The sequence below is a fragment of the Tamandua tetradactyla genome, chromosome 15 (genome assembly GCF_023851605.1).
Source record: "Tamandua tetradactyla isolate mTamTet1 chromosome 15, mTamTet1.pri, whole genome shotgun sequence".
NCBI classification, from domain to species: domain Eukaryota; kingdom Metazoa; phylum Chordata; class Mammalia; order Pilosa; family Myrmecophagidae; genus Tamandua; species Tamandua tetradactyla.
The window spans coordinates 35,440,727-35,458,586 of record NC_135341.1 but is presented as its reverse complement, the minus strand read 5'-3'; the positions used below and the strand labels follow the sequence as shown (position 1 = coordinate 35,458,586).

The 17,860-nt window shown below is 43.0% G+C and overlaps 1 protein-coding gene, 1 long non-coding RNA gene and 2 pseudogenes across 5 annotated transcripts in view; 1 reads left to right on the top strand and 3 right to left on the bottom strand.

The window, feature by feature from the left end:
* Positions 1-3,165, top strand: part of MAPKAPK3 (MAPK activated protein kinase 3) — a 28,099-nt gene extending 24,934 nt beyond the window's left edge. The window contains exons 9-12 of one of the 3 annotated variants that reach the window (XR_013162754.1): positions 900-985; positions 1,277-1,357; positions 1,711-1,942; positions 2,883-3,165. Coding sequence is in view for 2 of the 3 variants with exons in the window: in XM_077129180.1 (XP_076985295.1) it covers positions 900-985; positions 1,277-1,357; positions 1,711-1,863 (320 nt within the window). In the remaining variant the exon portion in view is untranslated. Of the gene's footprint in view, positions 1-899; positions 986-1,276; positions 1,358-1,710 lie in introns of all 3 variants that reach the window. The other 2 variants (XM_077129181.1, XM_077129180.1) reach the window with 2 other exon arrangements.
* On the bottom strand, positions 235-4,971 carry LOC143657138 (uncharacterized). 2 transcript variants are annotated; one of them, XR_013162756.1, is made up of 4 exons: positions 4,875-4,971; positions 3,887-3,982; positions 1,677-1,847; positions 235-468 (listed from the first exon to the last, which is right to left on the bottom strand). It is a non-coding gene; the product is annotated as an uncharacterized LOC143657138 (long non-coding RNA). The 2 variants fall into 2 exon arrangements; XR_013162755.1 differs by having other exon boundaries at positions 4,609-4,964.
* Positions 4,972-7,024: 2,053 nt separating this feature from the next.
* On the bottom strand, positions 7,025-8,420 carry LOC143656780 (receptor-type tyrosine-protein phosphatase alpha pseudogene; annotated as a pseudogene).
* LOC143656779 (receptor-type tyrosine-protein phosphatase alpha pseudogene) lies at positions 8,388-9,159 on the bottom strand (annotated as a pseudogene).
* Between the last annotated feature and the right edge of the window lie 8,701 nt (positions 9,160-17,860).

Below are 17,860 nucleotides of genomic sequence, written 5' to 3'. Positions count from 1 at the left end.
TGCCCCACCTTGCCCCCTCAGCCTTCATTCTAGGAGATACCACTTTGGAGTCAAACTAACCTGTATTCAGATCCAAGCTCCCCCACTTTCCAGCTGTGTGACTCCAGGCAAGTCACCTAATCTTTTTGAGCCTCAGTGTCTCTATCTGCCAAATTGGTTCAAAACTTGTCTCTTCAGATCTCCCTCTACCTCCTATCTCTCACTCATATTTTCCCTCTGGATACCACAAATAAGTCTGCCTGTATTATTTATTGCTTCTTCACAAATTATCTCACATACATAATGGCTTTAAAAGAATGAACATTTTTTGAGCTCATTGTTTCTATGGGTCAGGTATTTGGGAGTGCATGAGTTGGATGGTTCCGGCTCAGGGTCTCTTATAAGATTGCTGTGCAGTGTCGGATGGTGCAACATTTAGGTTTGACAGAGGCTGCTTGATTGCCTTCATGACATGGAAGTTGGCTTTCCCTAGGGCAAGCAATCACAGGAAAACAAGGAGGAAGCCTTTTATGACGCAACCTCAACAGACATGTTCCATCACTTCTCCACATTCTAGGGGTCACGGTCCAATCCTGACATCTTGTGGGAGGTGACTACTCAAAGGCATGAGTACAGGAGGTAGGGATCAGAGGGGACCATCTTAGAAGCTGACTGCCACAGCCTCCCTTTCCCATAATAGTCGGATATCACATCGCTCCCCTAGGGTTCTTCTCTGATCTCTGCCCAAACAGCCCTCCATTCACTCACAGTTATTCAGCTATGCACTGTGCATAGGGGATGCAGCAGTGAAATAAAACACACGTAGCCCTTGTCCCTACAGAGCGTGGGGAGGAGTGGGGGTACTGGCTCTGAGGAACCCTGCAACCTCACCTCTCCTCTCTTCTCCCTGGACTCCCTAGCCAAGCAACTGATCCGCCTCCTGCTGAAGACAGACCCCACAGAGAGGCTGACCATCACACAGTTCATGAACCATCCCTGGATCAACGTGAGTGCCTTCTCATCTCATGGTGGGCACGGTGGTGAGCTGGAGCAGGGTGCCAGGGCGTTGATACCCAGGCCCCCTGGCACAGGGCTGGAATGGGCCTCTGAACACAGATGTGCAGTAGCCACCTACAGCCTGGCTCTACTATTGGCCCAGTCAGTCTCCTTCACTTCTCTGAGCCTCAGTTTCCCCAACTGAGACTGGGAAAAGGGTAAGGAAGTGGGGGAGTAGGAGGAGCCAGTGCTGTCCCAGGTGCCTCCAAGTTCTAACCCAAGGGCTTGGGGCTCCTTCCAGCAATCGATGGTGGTGCCACAGACCCCACTCCACACAGCCCGTGTGCTGCAGGAAGACAGAGACCACTGGGATGAAGTCAAGGTAGGACTGCCTCAGTCTCCCTGCAGGCTCCAGGGTTTGGGAAGAGGGACTGAATGGCAGTGGCTGCCCTATGTCAGGGCCTTGGGCCCCTCCCTCCTGCCTGGCGCACAGGGGTAGTGACTGCCCCCATGGCCCAACCACAGAGCTCAGGACGTTGGGCCACATGCAGGGTGATACTCCTGGCTCACTTCCTCAGTGAGGCGGGGCTTCGGGCCTGGTGCGTGGCGGGTGCTCAGGCCCTGCAGGCAGTTGCTTCCATTGCGATCACTGACCTTATTAAGGGCCCCGGAAGGAGGGTGACAGCCCTTGAGCTTAATACCTCCTGACTCCTGAGCGCCGCTGTCTGTCCCCAGGAGGAAATGACCAGTGCCTTGGCCACGATGCGGGTGGACTATGACCAGGTGAAGATCAAGGACCTGAAGACCTCGAACAACCGTCTTCTCAACAAGCGGAGGAAAAAGCAGGCAGGCGGCTCTTCGGCTTCGCAGGGCTGCAACAACCAGTAGCTCAGGGGCCTGTGGAGGAGCCTCTGGCAGCTGGGAGGACAGACTGGAGCATGTGGAGGCTGGGACAGGAGGACCCATGGTGATTTTTTTAACAGAAGAATTATTTTTGTGTGTTTTAATTTGTCTCTTGGAACTTCAGGATGGACAGCCCTGACTTAAAAACATCCTTCAGAGCCCCAGCCCAGGCTCAGGCCCTTGGGAGAGGCCAGAGCCTAAGGGCTGGGGAGGATGGGCCTGAAGGTTCCTGGGGGAGAGCTGACTGCTGTAACTGCAGTGCCTTTTCACCAGGGTGGCCTGAGTGATGCCTCAGCTTTGTTCTGCCTGGGGCATGGCCTCAGCCTTCTGGGCCCCCCTTCTTCCATGGAGACCCTCCCCTGTGGAGTGGGCAGGTGGGCCTGGCCTTGGAAAAGACATCCAGCTACTCGTTGCCATGGTGATCAGGGATAGTGTTGTCTGTGAATGCTGAGTGAGCAAGCAAGGGAGAGAGAAGGGAAAATCAAGGGTCTACCCCTGCCTTCTTGAGGTGGCCAGTGTCCCTTTTACCAACTGCCTCTCTCAGATTCACTCTTCTTTATCTCCGTTAGGCTACAGAGTAGAGTCTGCCTGCCTTCCTGGGTGGTCCAGCCCTGCCTTGCTGCACCCCCAGCCCTGATGGCCCTTGGAGCTCTCCCCCCATGGAGTCCCTGGGCTCAGCCATCCTGTCCCTATCACCTACTCAAAGGATGGTCTCTCATCTCAGCTAAGACAGTGGGGCAGCAGCTGCTTTTAACCATTTTCCACTTGGGAAAATATCACTGTGACAGAAGCTGTATAGTCTCCCTGCCCCCACCAGCCCATTGAATTCCAGGCAGACAGGCCCCTCTCAGTACCTCCCTGTGTGGGCTCATCCCTCATCCTGTCCTGGGAGATGGTGGGGGCTGCCCCTTGGTGCACTTTAGTGAGCTTGCTGGTGACTGTGGGTGTCTAGGGGCAGGCTCAAGAGGCTCCCCTTTAGTCAGGGATTTCTTTCTATATTCTAGGTCAGATCCAAGCAGTGGAGCTGAGTGATACCCAGTAGATCTGGTCCTGGCTTCGGCCTGAGTCAGGCAGATGCACTTTCCTTGCTGGGTCCAGGCTTACCAAACCCCACCCTGCCCAGGGAAGCCTCAGGGTGCTAAGTGCCTGATACAGGCCTGAAAAGTGCCTGACATCTAGCCTGATTTCTGGCCTCTCTCACTGGCTGAAAAACCCCAGACCACATCAGATAGGACAACACTGCTGAGTGTTACATCCAGGTATTAATAAACATCATTTTGGAATTTTTCCTTGGTTCCTCGATATCTCTTTGTCTACATGGTTGGACAAAACTGGCCCAATGGCAGCTGCTCACACCCACTTGAGATTTTACCACCACTGGAGAGGGTGCCAGGCTAACTCCAGGGTCATTGTAGCCTTGCCAGGCATGGAAAGGTCAGAGGAGCTGAGGCATGGCAGCTGCCACATGTCCCCAGCTCTGCGTCACCCCCATGCACTGTATGTGTGACACCCACCCCCGGCCCAGCATGCACCAGCGCCTGCTCACAGCGGCCACCCCCAGCTGCGGGCCAGCCTGCTGAAGGGCGGGCAGAGCGCCTGCTGCAGTGCTGAGCTATTTTCAGAAGCTGCCAGATTTCATTTGGCAGAGCGAATGTCAGGGAGAGGAGGGGGCGGGACGCTGGAGAACTGTCTTTTGACTATTCTAGCAATAGAGCACCCTCAGCCCTCAGGAGCCCTTGCGGGCAGCCTTGAGGGGATCCTGACTGTAGCATTTCTCCCCAGCTCTTCTCTTGAAACCTTCTAAGTCTTCCAAGAGCTCCTCTGGCACCGGAGGAGCTCCCTCCCCCTCCCCTTCAGGGCATGGGGGAGGGTGTGGAGATGCTAGAAGGCAGGCGACAAGTAAGTACTCCTGAGATGTTCTAAGCTTCCTAGCCTGGGGACCTTGGACAAGCCCCACTCTCCCGTGCCTGTTTCCCCAGTTGTGTAGTGGGGTGATAACAGTGCTTACCTTGTGGAGTCATCTGGGGAATCTGGGCAGATGATGAGTATGAAGTACGAAGTGAGGTGTAGGCCCAGGACCCATTAGCCGACCCAGCATCCTTTACTATTTGGATGGAGAGAAAGAAATACCTAGAGTTGCCTGAGGGAAAAGCAGCCTAGCCCCAAATCTACCTCTGGGACTTTCCACCCAGGAAATCACCACTTCTCCACCCATAGGTGTCTGCTCAGGCATTTGAATTCCGAGGAGGTTAGCAGGGGCGATGATGGAAAGATTGCCACCCCCAATCCCACCCCCCTTATCTTCCATATCAGCTTGGCTTCTTCTAAGAGGCTTCTGTGTTAAGGCCTATGAGAAGCCTGGCCAGGAACAAGCCCAGCCCAGGCGTGGACCCTGCTCTCCTGCATCAGGTGCAGCTCTCAAGCTGGGCTGGGAGGCTGGTCACCTGGCCAAAGTCACTCTTCTTTGAGCCTCAAGGCAGCTGTTTGTGAAAAAGGAGCAAACCTGACAATCACCTGGAATCAGGTGAGCTAAGCAAAGTGGCCACATCAGCCTGTACAGAAATATGTGCATTTCTGCAGGCTCCATGGTGGTTTCCCTAGAAGCTTTCAGTAAAGAATTCCATGATAGATGTATGCACATTTATGCATGTGCAAGTGCATGTGTGTTTTGGGGGGCTGCATTTCTTCCCTGTGTTTTCCCTGAGAGCAGAGTTTCCCTGTTCTCTGAACCTGGTGCTGACTGGCTTCCAGCTGCCCAGCTCATCGCTGTTCCATGCCAGCCCCTCTGCCCTCCATTCAGCCCCTCTATCACAGCATCGGAGCTGAGTTGTCTTTCAGAGTTGTGGCCTGCTGCAACCTCTGCAGGGGTCTCAGTGCTTCCAGGCCCACTTGAAACTCTCTCCCTGGCAGGTATGGGGTGGGGAACTGGGTCCTGAAAGCTGTCTCTGAACCTGGCTGCCTTGGGGTGAGGCTTTGTATTCCTAATGGATTCTCACAGTTGATCAGGAGACCAACAGGCTAAAACCCAATCAACTGGAAAACTGCATCCCCAACCCTGAGAACCATAGTTATAGCCACATTCTGTTGGTCACACAGATCGACTCTGACATCATGTGAGAAGGAACTACTTAAAGGCATGGAGGGGTCGGGGAAGCCCACCTTCCACCCCATGTAAACTGCTGAGTTTAGAGCCAGGAGACCTGAGCTTCAGTCCATGTGAGGCCTTGGGCAAGACTGTTTCCCTTTCTAGGGTTCCCCATCAGTCAAATGAGGCATGGGTTCACCAGGGCCAGGTCCTTGCCAGCACCCATGGCAGATGTGTCACTACAAGTTGATGGGTTGCGTGAAGTGTTCTGTGGTTGGACAGATTGCACATGTCTCTGGGCCTCAGTTTTCTTACCTGTTAAGGAGTAACTCTCACAGGGGTAGAGTTTTGGAACAGGGGAAAGGGAGAAGAGAGGCTGAGCCCAAAGGCTTTGTCACTAATGTAGTCCAAGTGTTTCCTAGGTGATAAGCCAAGCTGCCCAGGATATGCCTGTTCTGCTCTCTCTTTTCTCCTGACCTGGAGAAGGTGTCCAGTGACAAGGGAACTGGTTCCCTGGGTCTCAGAGACGCTGTGAGGTGGTGGACAGTGGGTTAATTGAAGTGTGGGGCCACCTGCTGGTCACACGGGTGAGCATTCAATGGGTGCCTACTGTATGCCAGAGCCTGAAGGAGCTGAGGTGTCCTACCTTGGTGGGGGTGGAAGTGGTAGGACCACAACATCATGACGAGCAGCTGCCGTTTACTGAGTGCCTACTGTGCGCTAGGACTGTGTTCTAGTTTGCTAGCTGCCAGAATGCGATATACCAGAAACAGAATGGTTTTTTAAAAGGGGAATTTAATACGTTTCTAGTTTACAGTTCTAAGGCCAAGAAAATGTCCCAATTAAAGCGAATCTAAAGAAATGTCCAATCAAAGACATCCAGAGAAAGATACCTTGGTTCAAGAAGGCCGATGAAGTTCAGGGTTTCTCAAGTGAGAAAGCACATAGTGAACATGGTCAGGGTTCCTCTCTCATCTGGAAGGGCACATGGCGAACACGGCGTCATCTGCTAGCTTTCTCTCCTGGCTTCCTGTTTCATGAAGCTCCATGGGAGGCATTTTCCTTCTTCATCTCCAAAGGTCGCTGGCTGGTGAACTCTCTGCTTTGTGGTGCTGCAGCATTCTCTGCTCTCTCCGAATCTCCTTCATTCTCCAAAACATTTCCTCTTTTAAAAGATTCCATAAACTCATCAAGACCCACCCAAATGGGTGGAGACATGTCTCCACCAAATCCAGCTTAACAACCACTCTTGATTGAGTCACATCTCCAGGGAGATGATCTAATTATAGTCTCAAACATGCAGTACTGAATAGGGATTAGAAGAAACAGCTGCCTTTACAAAATGGGGTTGGATTAAAACATGGCTTGTCTAGGGTACATACATCCTTTCAAATCAGCACAGACTGTATGGGGCTTTGCATAGATCATCTCATGTACAGATAGATAAACTGAGCTCAAGCTTTTGGCCACTGCCTTCTGTTCTAGAAGATGTCTGAGGAAGGAAACGTTACTTTTGCATGGGGCAATCGTGGAAGGCTTTATGGAGGTGGTGACATGTAAGCTCAAAGGGAAAGCTGATTTGGATAGACTTGGGGAAAGGGCATTTCAGCTGGCAAATACAGGGTCAGGCAAGGTGTGGAGGCAATAATGGGATGTACCTGTGTGAGGAATGGAGAACAAGTTTGATTAATGGGTAAGAGATGGCCATGGGCAAGGGGATCTCTCATTTCCTTACCCTGACTCCTGCAGGGTAAGGGGCAACAGAGTGGGTTCCTCCTGGCAGCTTCTCCCTCTTAGTGCCCCTCAGGACACCACACCTCATCCATGGTGTATGTGCCCCCCGCCCCAACATCTGCCTCCTCTAGAAGTTCACCTAGCTTTTTTTTTTCCAACCCAACATCACACTATTTAATTCCCCAATAAAACATTGGAAAATAAATAAAATAATAAATATTTATAAATAAAAATTCCCCCCTCACGGGTAATAGACGCCTGTGTACCAATTTCTAAAACAGTTATACAATATATGCACAATTATGGATATATTAACAAATCAGATTATTACGAAATATCAAAGAAGCCAATTCTCCTGTCCATTGACCTCATCATCGTGTACTTGAGGTTGGTATTATCTGAGAGTGTGTTAACATATTCCTGCACCATCTTGTAGCAGAAGTCATACTGGTCCAGCGTCTAGACCATGTGTGACCTCTGCAGCCTCAGGCTCTTGATGGTCTGGAGATGTCCAGCATCCCCCTCTGCTTTCATCTGCTCCAAGACTGTGCACAGGGCACAGAAGTCCCCTTCCTTCCTGTCCTGGTGCTGCAGTGCCTGGTGATGGTATGGTTCCCTGACTGCTGCTGCACGGCTGCAATGTTGCTGCCCACACCTTTCTCACGGCTGGAGATGCCCACTTCAGGCCTGCCTGGAAGTGGAGTGCTGGATCTACTGGCTCCTGTTCTCTCTAGCATTGGTAACCAGGAGGTCTCTGACAGTGAAGTTTTCACACTCCTCCTTTTTCAGCTTCATTCTAATGGCTCCATCGGACACCAGTCCCTCAAATGGCTGTAGTGGGCACATTTCTCCTGGCCTCTCCTACAGTTCTGTTAGCGTCATGATGGAACTGGATTTCCACTCCCAGATCGTTCACCAGAAGTCCTCAATTGGGTGGAGAAGAGGGTCCTAGCTACCAATGTAAGAGTCATTTTGCTGGTAGTCCTCAATGAAAGGTGTGGTCACGTCCTTTGAGTTCTCTCCACCTTCTTCACTGGAATGATCACTTTGTTGAGTTCATATGGAATGATATGTAAAACCTGTTTCTTCTTTGTGGTGGCTGAAAGATTTCTGGTCTGCCTTTTGTCGTTCTAAATTTCAATTGATGTTAACTCCTTAAAGTCCTAATCCATTGTTGTTGGTCCCTGGGGTTGTGTTGTAATTTTTCTGCAAGTAGGTGTCTAGAGAGTTCACTTCCAGCTCTGTATCCTCATAGAGATAACGTTCCAGAAGGGCTTGGTATATGAAGATATTCTATATGCGTGTCTATACCATCTTGGCAGTGCTGCGCCCGGATCCAGCTCACAAAGCCATCCACACAACTTCCATTCTGTTTGCATCAGGTCTGGCCTGGCATCAGTGAAGACGAAGGTACCCCTATGCCCTACACTCGCACTGCAGTGGATCATGATGGCGCCCACATCTTAAAGTCTGGCCCACTGGTAAATTGAAAGCACTGTGGCTTTCTGATGGTCCCATGGCCCATCTGCTGCAAGTAGAGCTTTCAAATTGGGTAGTTCACCAGGACAGACTCATTCTCTACTAACACGCAGATATTCCCATGGGCCAGCAGTCTCGGTCTGGCCAGTACTGGGTGCACTTACGGTTTTTTCCTCTCCCTCAAGTTGGTCACTTTGACAATGATGGCTGCATTTTTTTCCCACATCATCCTCCAGAAATCATTTACCATTTCTTCTTTTGATCTTTGTGCAGCAATGAATTTATTTTTGTTCTTGGTAGCCATTGATGAATGAAGCATTAATGTAATCAGAATCTGTTATTTCAACTGGTGTCAGGTGACACTAGGGTGGACATAAGACAAGATGATAATACACACGATCACTAGCAGAGAGGACAGCGTCACCACCGCTGCGGTAATTAGCATCTCATCTGAAGGAGGGAAGGTTTCTGGATTGGTTGCTGCAGTGCTGGAATTTCCCTCCCAGGGCTCTATTCTGGCATCTGTATACTAGTTATCTGGACGCCTTGCTCCATTTGGTGCAATTGCAGTGACTCCATAATCAGTGCCTGCTGTTCTTGTGGTCCCATTGTCTGAGTCTGAAGAAGTGACAATGGTTACATAGATGGGTCTCAGAATTAGATGTGGGCTGAACATGGTGCCGTGGAAGCAGAAGTTACTGAAGACTGGGATGCTTTAATTAATCTCGTAACTTCTACTGAAGGTGAAATTATGGTAGTATTGCTGACCCTGACAAGTTTATCATATCACTGCCAAGCAGAACCAGAAGGAACTGGAAATCCTTGCTGACCTTTGTTATTTGGATCACCCACCTCCACTCATTGGAGTCCCATGAATTTTTTCTAGTTGTGCCACTGAGTCTGGCATTGGACCAGACTGCAGGAGATGAGGACCATTGCTCTGTCTTGGTTCTGCCATATGCCACATACTCCCAGGGCCCCATCACAGCAGCTGAGCTCCAGGATGAGGGGAGGCAGTGGAGAGGCAGTGGGTAAGCAGTGGTGATGGCTGCTCACCCAGATTTGATGCTATTTCATCTCAATCTGTTCACCTCTTCTCTTTTTTTTTTTTTGCTTTTAAAGCTCAGAACATTTTTTTACTTTTTATTTTGAAATAATTTCAAAATTACAGGACAGTTTCAAAACTAATAAAAACCTATAAAGGAACATAACACCCATCCAGATCCCCATGTCCACCACTTTTTTGTACAGTAAGTTTCATAAACCAATTTAAAATTAGAGCAAGGAAGGAAAAAATCTATAGATAGAGGTATCAGAGTTTCTCAAATTCTAAATATTTAACACTATCTTAAATACTGTTTGATTAACTATTGAAACTGTGTGCCTTCTCAAAATATCAAATAAAAAGTTATTACAAATATCAAACTTTGCTATAGTAGTGAGCTATGTTACTAAATATTTTCAAATTTTTTATTTCAGGAATTTATTTTATCTAATGTTACTATAGCTGCCTATAGGTTTTTTTTTTTTTTTAACATTTTTTGTTGTAAAATATAGCATATATATACAAAGAAAAAAGCAATAATTTTCAAAGCACACCTCAACAAGCAGCTACAGAACAGTTCCCAGAGTTTGTCATGGGCTACCATGCCCTCAATCTCAGATTTTTCCTTCTAGCTGCTCCAAAACACTGGTGGCTTTATCAGTCTTAATAACAGAATCATACAGTATCTGTCCTTTTGTGTCTGACTTATTTCACTCAGCATTATGTCCTCAAGGCTCATCCACATTGTCATATGTTTCGGGACATCGTTTTGTCTAAATGCTGCATAATATTCCATCATATGTATATACCACATTTTGTTTATCCACTCATCTGTAGATGGACACCTGGATTGTTTCCATCACTTGCAATTGTGAATAGTGCCACTAAGAACGTTGGTGTGCAAATGTCTGCTCATGTCACTACCTTCAACTCTTCTGGGTATATACCGAGTATGGGTATTGCTAGATCATAGGGCAACTCAGTATTTAGTTTTCTCAAGGAATCGCCAAACTGACTTCTACAAAGGCTGAACCATTTTACATTCCCACCAACAGTGAATATGTGTTCCAATTTCTCTGCATGCTTTCCAACATTTATAGTTTCCTGATTGTTTAATAGCAGTCATTCTTACAGGTGTGAGGTGGTATCTCATTGTCATCTTAATTTGCGTTTCCCTTATAGCCAATGAAGATGACCATCTCTTCATGTGCTTGTTAGCCATCAGTATTTGCTCTTCAGAAAAGTGGCTTTTCATTTCCTCAGCCCATTTTATAATTGGGTTGTTTATTCTTTTGTTGCCAAGCTGTATAATTTCTTTATGTACACAGGATATCAAGCCTTTATCTGATATGTGGTTTCCAAATATTTTCTCCCATTGAGTTGGCTGCCCCTTCACCTTTTAAACAAAGTCCTTTGAGGCACAAAAGCTCTTGATCTTAAGGAGTTCCCATTTGTCCATTTTTTCTTTTGCAGCTTGTACTTTAGGTGTAAAGTTTAAGAAGCTACCCCCTATTATGAGATCTTGAAGATGTTTCTCTACATTTTTTTCTAGAAGTTTTATGGTACTGGCTCTTACATTTAGGTCTTTGATCCATTTTGAATTAATTTTTGTATAGGGTGTAAGGTAGCGGTTCTCATTCATTCTTTTGACTATTGAAATCCAGTTCTCCCATGCATATTTATTGAAAAGACTATTCTAGTCCCAGTTAAGTGGATTTGAGGGCCTTATCGAAGATCAAATGCCGATAAATTTGGTGGTTAATCTCTGCACTCTTGATTCTGTTCCACTGGCCAGTCCTGTCTTTGTGCCAGTACCATGCTATTTGACCACTAAGGCTTTATAGAATCTTTAAAGTGAGGAAGTGATAGACTTCCAGTTTGTCTTCTTTTTTAGGATGTCTTTAGCTATTTGGGGTCTCCTTCTCTTCCCTATAAATTTGATAACCAGTTTTTCCAAGTCTACAAAGAAGGTTGTTGGTATTTTTTATTGGTGTTGCATTGAATCTTTAGATCAGTTTGGGTAGAATTAACATCTTGATGATATTTAACCTTCCTATCCATGAGCATGGAATACTTTCCATCTATTTAGGCCATTTTTTATTTCTTTTAGCAACTTTTTGTAATTTTCTGTGTATAAGCCCTTGGCATCCCTGGTAAGACTTATTCCTAGATACCTAATTCTTCTGGTTGCTATTCTGAATGGATTTTTTTTCCTTACTTGTCACCTGAGATAACTCATTGCTTGTGTATCAAAACATTACTGATTTTTGTACATTAATCTTGTATCCTGCCATTTTGCTGAATTTATTTATTAGTTCAAGCAGTTTTGCTGTAGTATTCTCAGAAGTTTCTAAGTATAGGATCATGTCATCTGCAAATAGTGAAAGTTTTACTTCTTCCTTTTCTATTTGGATGGCTTTTATTTCTTTCTCCTCTCTAATCATTCCAGCTAGGACTTCTAATATAATGTTGAATAATAGTGGTAACAATGGGTATCCTTGTCTTGTCCCTTATCTCAAGGGGAATGCTTACAGTTTCTCACCACTAAGTATGATGCTGGTTATGGGCTTTTCATATACCCTTTATGATATTGAGACCGTTTCCTTTGATTCCTAACTTTTGAAGTGTTTTTATCAGGAAAAGATGCTGGATTTTGTCAAGCTTTTATCAGCATCAATTGATATGATCATGTGATTTTTCTCTTTTGATTTGTTAATGTGCTGTATTACGTTGATTGATTTTCTTATGTTAAACCGCCCTTGCATTCCTGGTATGAATCCCACTTGATCATGATGTACAATTCTTTTAATGTGGTGTTGGATAATGATTTGCTAGTATTTTGTTAAGAATTTTCACATCTATGTTCATTAGGGAGATTGGTCTGTAGTTTTCTTTTCTTGTATCGTCTTTATCTGATTTTGGTATTAGAGTGATGTTAGCTTCATAAAATGAGGTAGGTAGTATTCCTTTTTCTTCAATTTTTTGAAGAGTTTGAGCAGGATTGGCGTTAGTTCTTTTTGAAATGTTTGATAAAATTCTCCTGTGAAGCCATCTGGTCCTGAGATTTTTTTGGTGGGGGGAAGATTTTTGATGACTGATTGGATCTCTTTACGTATAATTGGTTTGCTGAAATCTTCTATATATTTTTTGAGTCTGTACTGGTAATTCATGCATTTCTAGAAATTTGTCAATTTCATCTAAGTTGTGTAGTTTGTTGGCATATAGTTGTTCATAATATTTGCTTATGATTTTTAAAATTTCTTCATGATCTGTGGTAACAATACCCCCTCTCATTTCTGATTTTGTTTATTTGTGTCCTCTCTTTTTATCTTTGTTAGTCTAGCTAGGGGGCCATCTATTTTATAGATTGTCTCAAAGAACAGTTTTGTTGATTCTTTCTATTGTTTATTTTCTCCAGTTTGTTTATTTCTGCTTTCATCTTTATTATTTCTCTTCTTTATTTGCTTTGGAGTTAGTTTGCTGTTCTTTCTCTAACTTCTCCAGGTGAGCAGTTAAATCCTCAAGTTTTCCTCTTTTTTGTTTCTTAATATAGGCATTTAGGGCAATAAATTTCCCTCTCAGCTCTGCCTTTGCCGCATGCCATAAGTGGTTTTCACTTTTTTCTTTCTTTCTTTTTTTTTGGTATGGGCAGACTCCGGGAATTGAACACGGGTCTCCTGCTCGGTAGGTGAGAATTCTTGCCACTGAGCCACCATTGCACTGCTCCTATAAATTTTTTTTTTTTTTTAATACATGGGCAGGCACTGGGAATCGAACTGGGGTCCTCTAGCATGGCAGGCAAGCATTCTTGCCTGCTGAGCCACCATGGCCTGCCCCCATAAGTTTTGATATGTTGTATTCTCATTATCATTCATCTCCAGATATTTACCCACTTCTCTAGCAATTTCTTCTTTGACCTATTGATTATTTAAGAGTGTGTTGTTTAATATGATTAAAAAGAAATAAATAATAGGGGGAACAAATGTTAAAATAAATTTAGTAAATTGAAATGCTAATGATCAATGAAAGGGAGGGGTAAGAGGTATGGTATGTATGAATTTTTTTCTGTTTTCTTTTTATTTCTTTTTCTGAATTGATGCAAATGTTCTAAGATATGATCATGATGATTAATATACAACTATGTGATAAAAAGAATGTTCATATTGTATGTTGATTGGTTTTATTAATAAAAACTTAAAAAGAAAGAAAGAAAAGAAAAAAAAGAGTGTGTTGTTTAACCTCTATATATTTGTGAAAGCTCTGATTCTTTGGTGATTATTAATTTCCAACTTTATTCTGTTATGATCTGAGAAAGTACTTTGAATAATTTCAATCTTATTAAATTTATAGAGAGTCAGTTTGCATCCCAGTATATGATCTATCCTGGAGAATGTTCCATGTGTGCTAGAGAAGAATGTATATCCCAGTGTTTGGGGATGTAGTGATTTATATATGTCTATTAGATCTAATTCATTTATTCTGTTGTTTAGGTTCTCTATTTCCTTATTGATCTTCTGGTTGTTGTTCTATCTATATCAGAGAGTGGTATATTGAAGTCTCCCACTACTACTGTTGATATGTCTATAGTTCCCTTCAGTTTTTCCAATATGTGCTTCATATACTTTGGAGCTCCTTGATTGAGAGCATAGATATTGTTGATTGTTATTTCTTCCTGGCGAATTGTCCCTTTTATTAATATGTAGTGTCCTTTTTTGTCTCTTATGATGTCTTTACATTTAAAGTCTATTTCGTCTGATATTAGTATAGCTGCTTCTGCTTTCTTTTGGTTACAGCTTGCTAGAAGATCTTTTTCTAACTGGGTCCTTGAGTCTAAGATGCATCTCTTGTAAACAGCATAGATGGATTATGTTTTTTGATCCATTCTATCAGTCTGTATGTTTTAATTGGTGATTTTAGTCCATTCACATTCAAAGTAATTACTGTTAAAGTGGTTCTTGAATTTACCGTCTTGTCCTTTAGTTTTAATTTGTTAGATCTATATACTATTTTCCTTTAAATTACCTTTGTTCATATTCTTCAATTCTGTGCCCTCCTCCAGACCTCCCACTCTTGTCTTTTTTATATCAGCTGACAGGTCTCCCTTTAGCATTTCTTGTAAGGCTGGTCTCTTGTTGACTAGCTCTCTCAATCTTTATCTTTGAAGATTTTAATCTCTCCCTCAATTTTGAAAGATAAGTTGATTGGATAAAGAATTCTTGGTTAAAAACCTTTCTCATTCAGGATCTTAAAAATATCATACCACTGCCTTCTTGCTTCCACAGTGCCTGTTGAGTAGTCTGAAGTCAGTCTTAAGTGTTTTCCCTTTTATGTAGTAGATTGCTTTCTTGTGCTGCTTTGAGGGTTATCTATTTCTCTTCAACATCTGACAGTCTGATTAGTATGTGTCTTGGAGTAGACTTGTTCATACTGATTCTATTCAGAGTTTGCTGGGCCTCTTTGATTTGCATATTCATATCTTTTATAAGGGTTGGGAAGTTTTCTCCAATTATATCTTCAACTAACTTTCCCAACCCTTTGCTCTTCTCTTCTCCTTCTGGGACACCACTGATTCTTATATTTGTGCACTTCTTGTTATCCATCATTTCCCTAAGATACAGTGGCATTTTTTCCATCTTTCTTACTATTTATTTTTTATTTTTTTATTAACGGAAAGAAAAAAAAAAGAAATTAACACAACATTTAGAAATCATACCATTCTACATATGCACTCAGTAATTCTTAACATCATCACATAGATGCATGATCATTGTTTCTTAGTACATTTGCATCGGTTTAGAGGAACTAGCAACACAACAGAAAAAGATATAAAATGTTAATATAAATAAAAGAAATAAAAGTAGTAATAATAGTAAAAAACAACAACAACAAACAAACCAACAAGCAAACAAAAACAAAAAAAACCTTATAGCTCAGATGCAGCTTCATTCAGTATTTTAACATGATTACTTTACAATTAGGTATTATTGTGCTGTCCATTTTTGAGTTTTTGTATCTAGTCCTGTTGCACAGTCTGTATCCCTTCAGCTTCATTTACCCATTGTCTTACCCTGTTTCTAACTCCTGCTGAACTCTGTTACCAATGACATATTTCAAGTTTATTCTCGAATGTCCGTTCACATCATTGGGACCATACAGTATTTGTCCTTTAGTTTTTGGCTGGATTCACTCAGCATAATATTCTCTAGGTCCATCCATGTTATTACATGGTTCATAAGTTTATCTTGTCTTAAAGCTGCATAATATTCCATCGTATGTATATACCACAGTTTGTGTAGCCACTCTTCTGTTGATGGAGATTTTGGCTGTTTCCATCTCTTTGCAATTGTAAATAACGCTGCTATAAACATTGGTGTGCAAATGTCCGTTTGTGTCTTTGCCCTTAAGTCCTTTGAGTAGATACCTAGCAATGGTATTGCTGGGTTGTATGGCAATTCTATATTCAGCTTTTTGAGGAACCGCCAAACTGCCTTCCACAGTGGTTGCACCCTTTGACATTCCCACCAACAGTGGATAAGTGTGCCTCTTTCTCCGCATCCTCTCCAGCACTTGTCATTTTCTGTTTTGTTGATAATGGCCATTCTGGTGGGTGTGAGATGATATCTCATTGTGGTTTTGATTTGCATTTCTCTAATGGCCAGGGACATTGAGCATCTCTTCATGTGCCTCTTGGCCATCCGTATTTCCTCTTCTGAGAGGTGTCTGTTCAAGTCTTTTTCCCATTTTGTAATTGGGTTGGCTGTCTTTTTGTTGTTGAGTTGAACAATCTCTTTATAAATTCTGGATACTAGACCTTTATCTGATATGTCATTTCCAAATATTATCTCCCATTGTGTAGGCTGTCTTTCTACTTTCTTGATGAAGTTCTTTGATGCACAAAAGTGTTTAATTTTGAGGAGCTCTCATTTATTTATTTCCTTCTTCAGTGTTCTTGCTTTAGGTTTAAGGTCCATAAAACCGCCTCCAGTTGTAAGATCCATAAGATATCTCCCAACATTTTCCTCTAACTGTTTTATGGTCTTAGACCTAATGTTTAGATCTTTGATCCATTTTGAGTTAACTTTTGTATAGGGTGTGAGAGATGGGTCTTCTTTCATTCTTTTGCATATGGATATCCAGTTCTCTAGGCACCATTTATTGAAGAGACTGTTCTGTCCCAGGTGAGTTGGCTTGACTGCCTTATCAAAGATCAAATGTCCATAGATGAGAGGGTCTATATCTGAGCACTCTATTCGATTCCATTGGTCGATATATCTATCTTTATGCCAATACCATGCTGTTTTGACCACTGTGGCTTCATAATATGCCTTAAAGTCAGGCAGCGCGAGACCTCCAGCTTCGTTTTTTTTCCTCAAGATGTTTTTAGCAATTCGGGGCACCCTGCCCTTCCAGATAAATTTGCTTATTGGTTTTTCTATTTCTGAAAAATAAGTTGTTGGGATTTTGATTGGTATTGCATTGAATCTGTAAATCAATTTAGGTAGGATTGACATCTTCACTATATTTAGTCTTCCAATCCATGAACACGGTATGCCCTTCCATCTATTTAGGTCTTCTGTGATTTCTTTTAACAGTTTTTTGTAGTTTTCTTTATATAGGTTTTTTGTCTCTTTGGTTAAATTTATTCCTAGGTATTTTATTCTTTTAGTTGCGATTGTAAATGGGATTCGTTTCTTGATTTCCGCCTCAGCTTGTTCATTACTAGTGTATAGAAAAGCTACAGATTTTTGAATGTTGATCTTGTAACCTGCTACTTTGCTGTACTCATTTATTAGCTCTAGTAATTTTGTTGTGGATTTTTCTGGGTTTTCTACATATAGTATCATATCGTCTGCAAACAGTGATAGTTTTACTTCTTCCTTTCCAATTTTGATGCCTTGTATTTCTTTTTCTTGCCTAATTGCTCTGGCTAGAACTTCCAACACAATGTTGAATAATAGTGGTGATAGTGGACTTCCTTGTCTTGTTCTTGATCTTAGGGGGAAAGTTTTCAATTTTTCCCCATTGAGGATGATATTAGCTGTGGGTTTTTCATATATTCCCTCTATCATTTTAAGGAAGTTCCCTTGTATTCCTATCTTTTGAAGTGTTTTCAGCAGGAAAGGATGTTGAATCTTGTCAAATGCCTTCTCTGCATCAATTGAGATGATCATGTGATTTTTCTGCTTTGATTTGTTGATATGGTGTATTACATTAATTGATTTTCTTATGTTGAACCATCCTTGCATACCTGGGATGAATCCTACTTGGTCATGATGTATAATTCTTTTAATGTGTTGTTGGATACGATTTGCTAGAATTTTTCGCATCTGTATTCATTAGAGAGATTGGTCTGTAGTTTTCTTTTTTTGTATTATCTTTGCCTGGTTTTGGTATGAGGGTGATGTTGGCTTCATAGAATGAATTAGGTAGTTTTCCCTCCACTTCGATTATGTTGAACAGTTTGAGGAGAGTAGGTACTAATTCTTTCTGGAATGTTTGATAGAATTCACATGTGAAGCTGTCTGGTCCTGGACTTTTCTTTTTAGGGAGCTTTTGAATAACTAATTCAATCTCTTTACTTGTGATTGGTTTGTTGAGGTCGTCTATTTCTTCTTGAGTCAAAGTTGGTTGTTCATGTC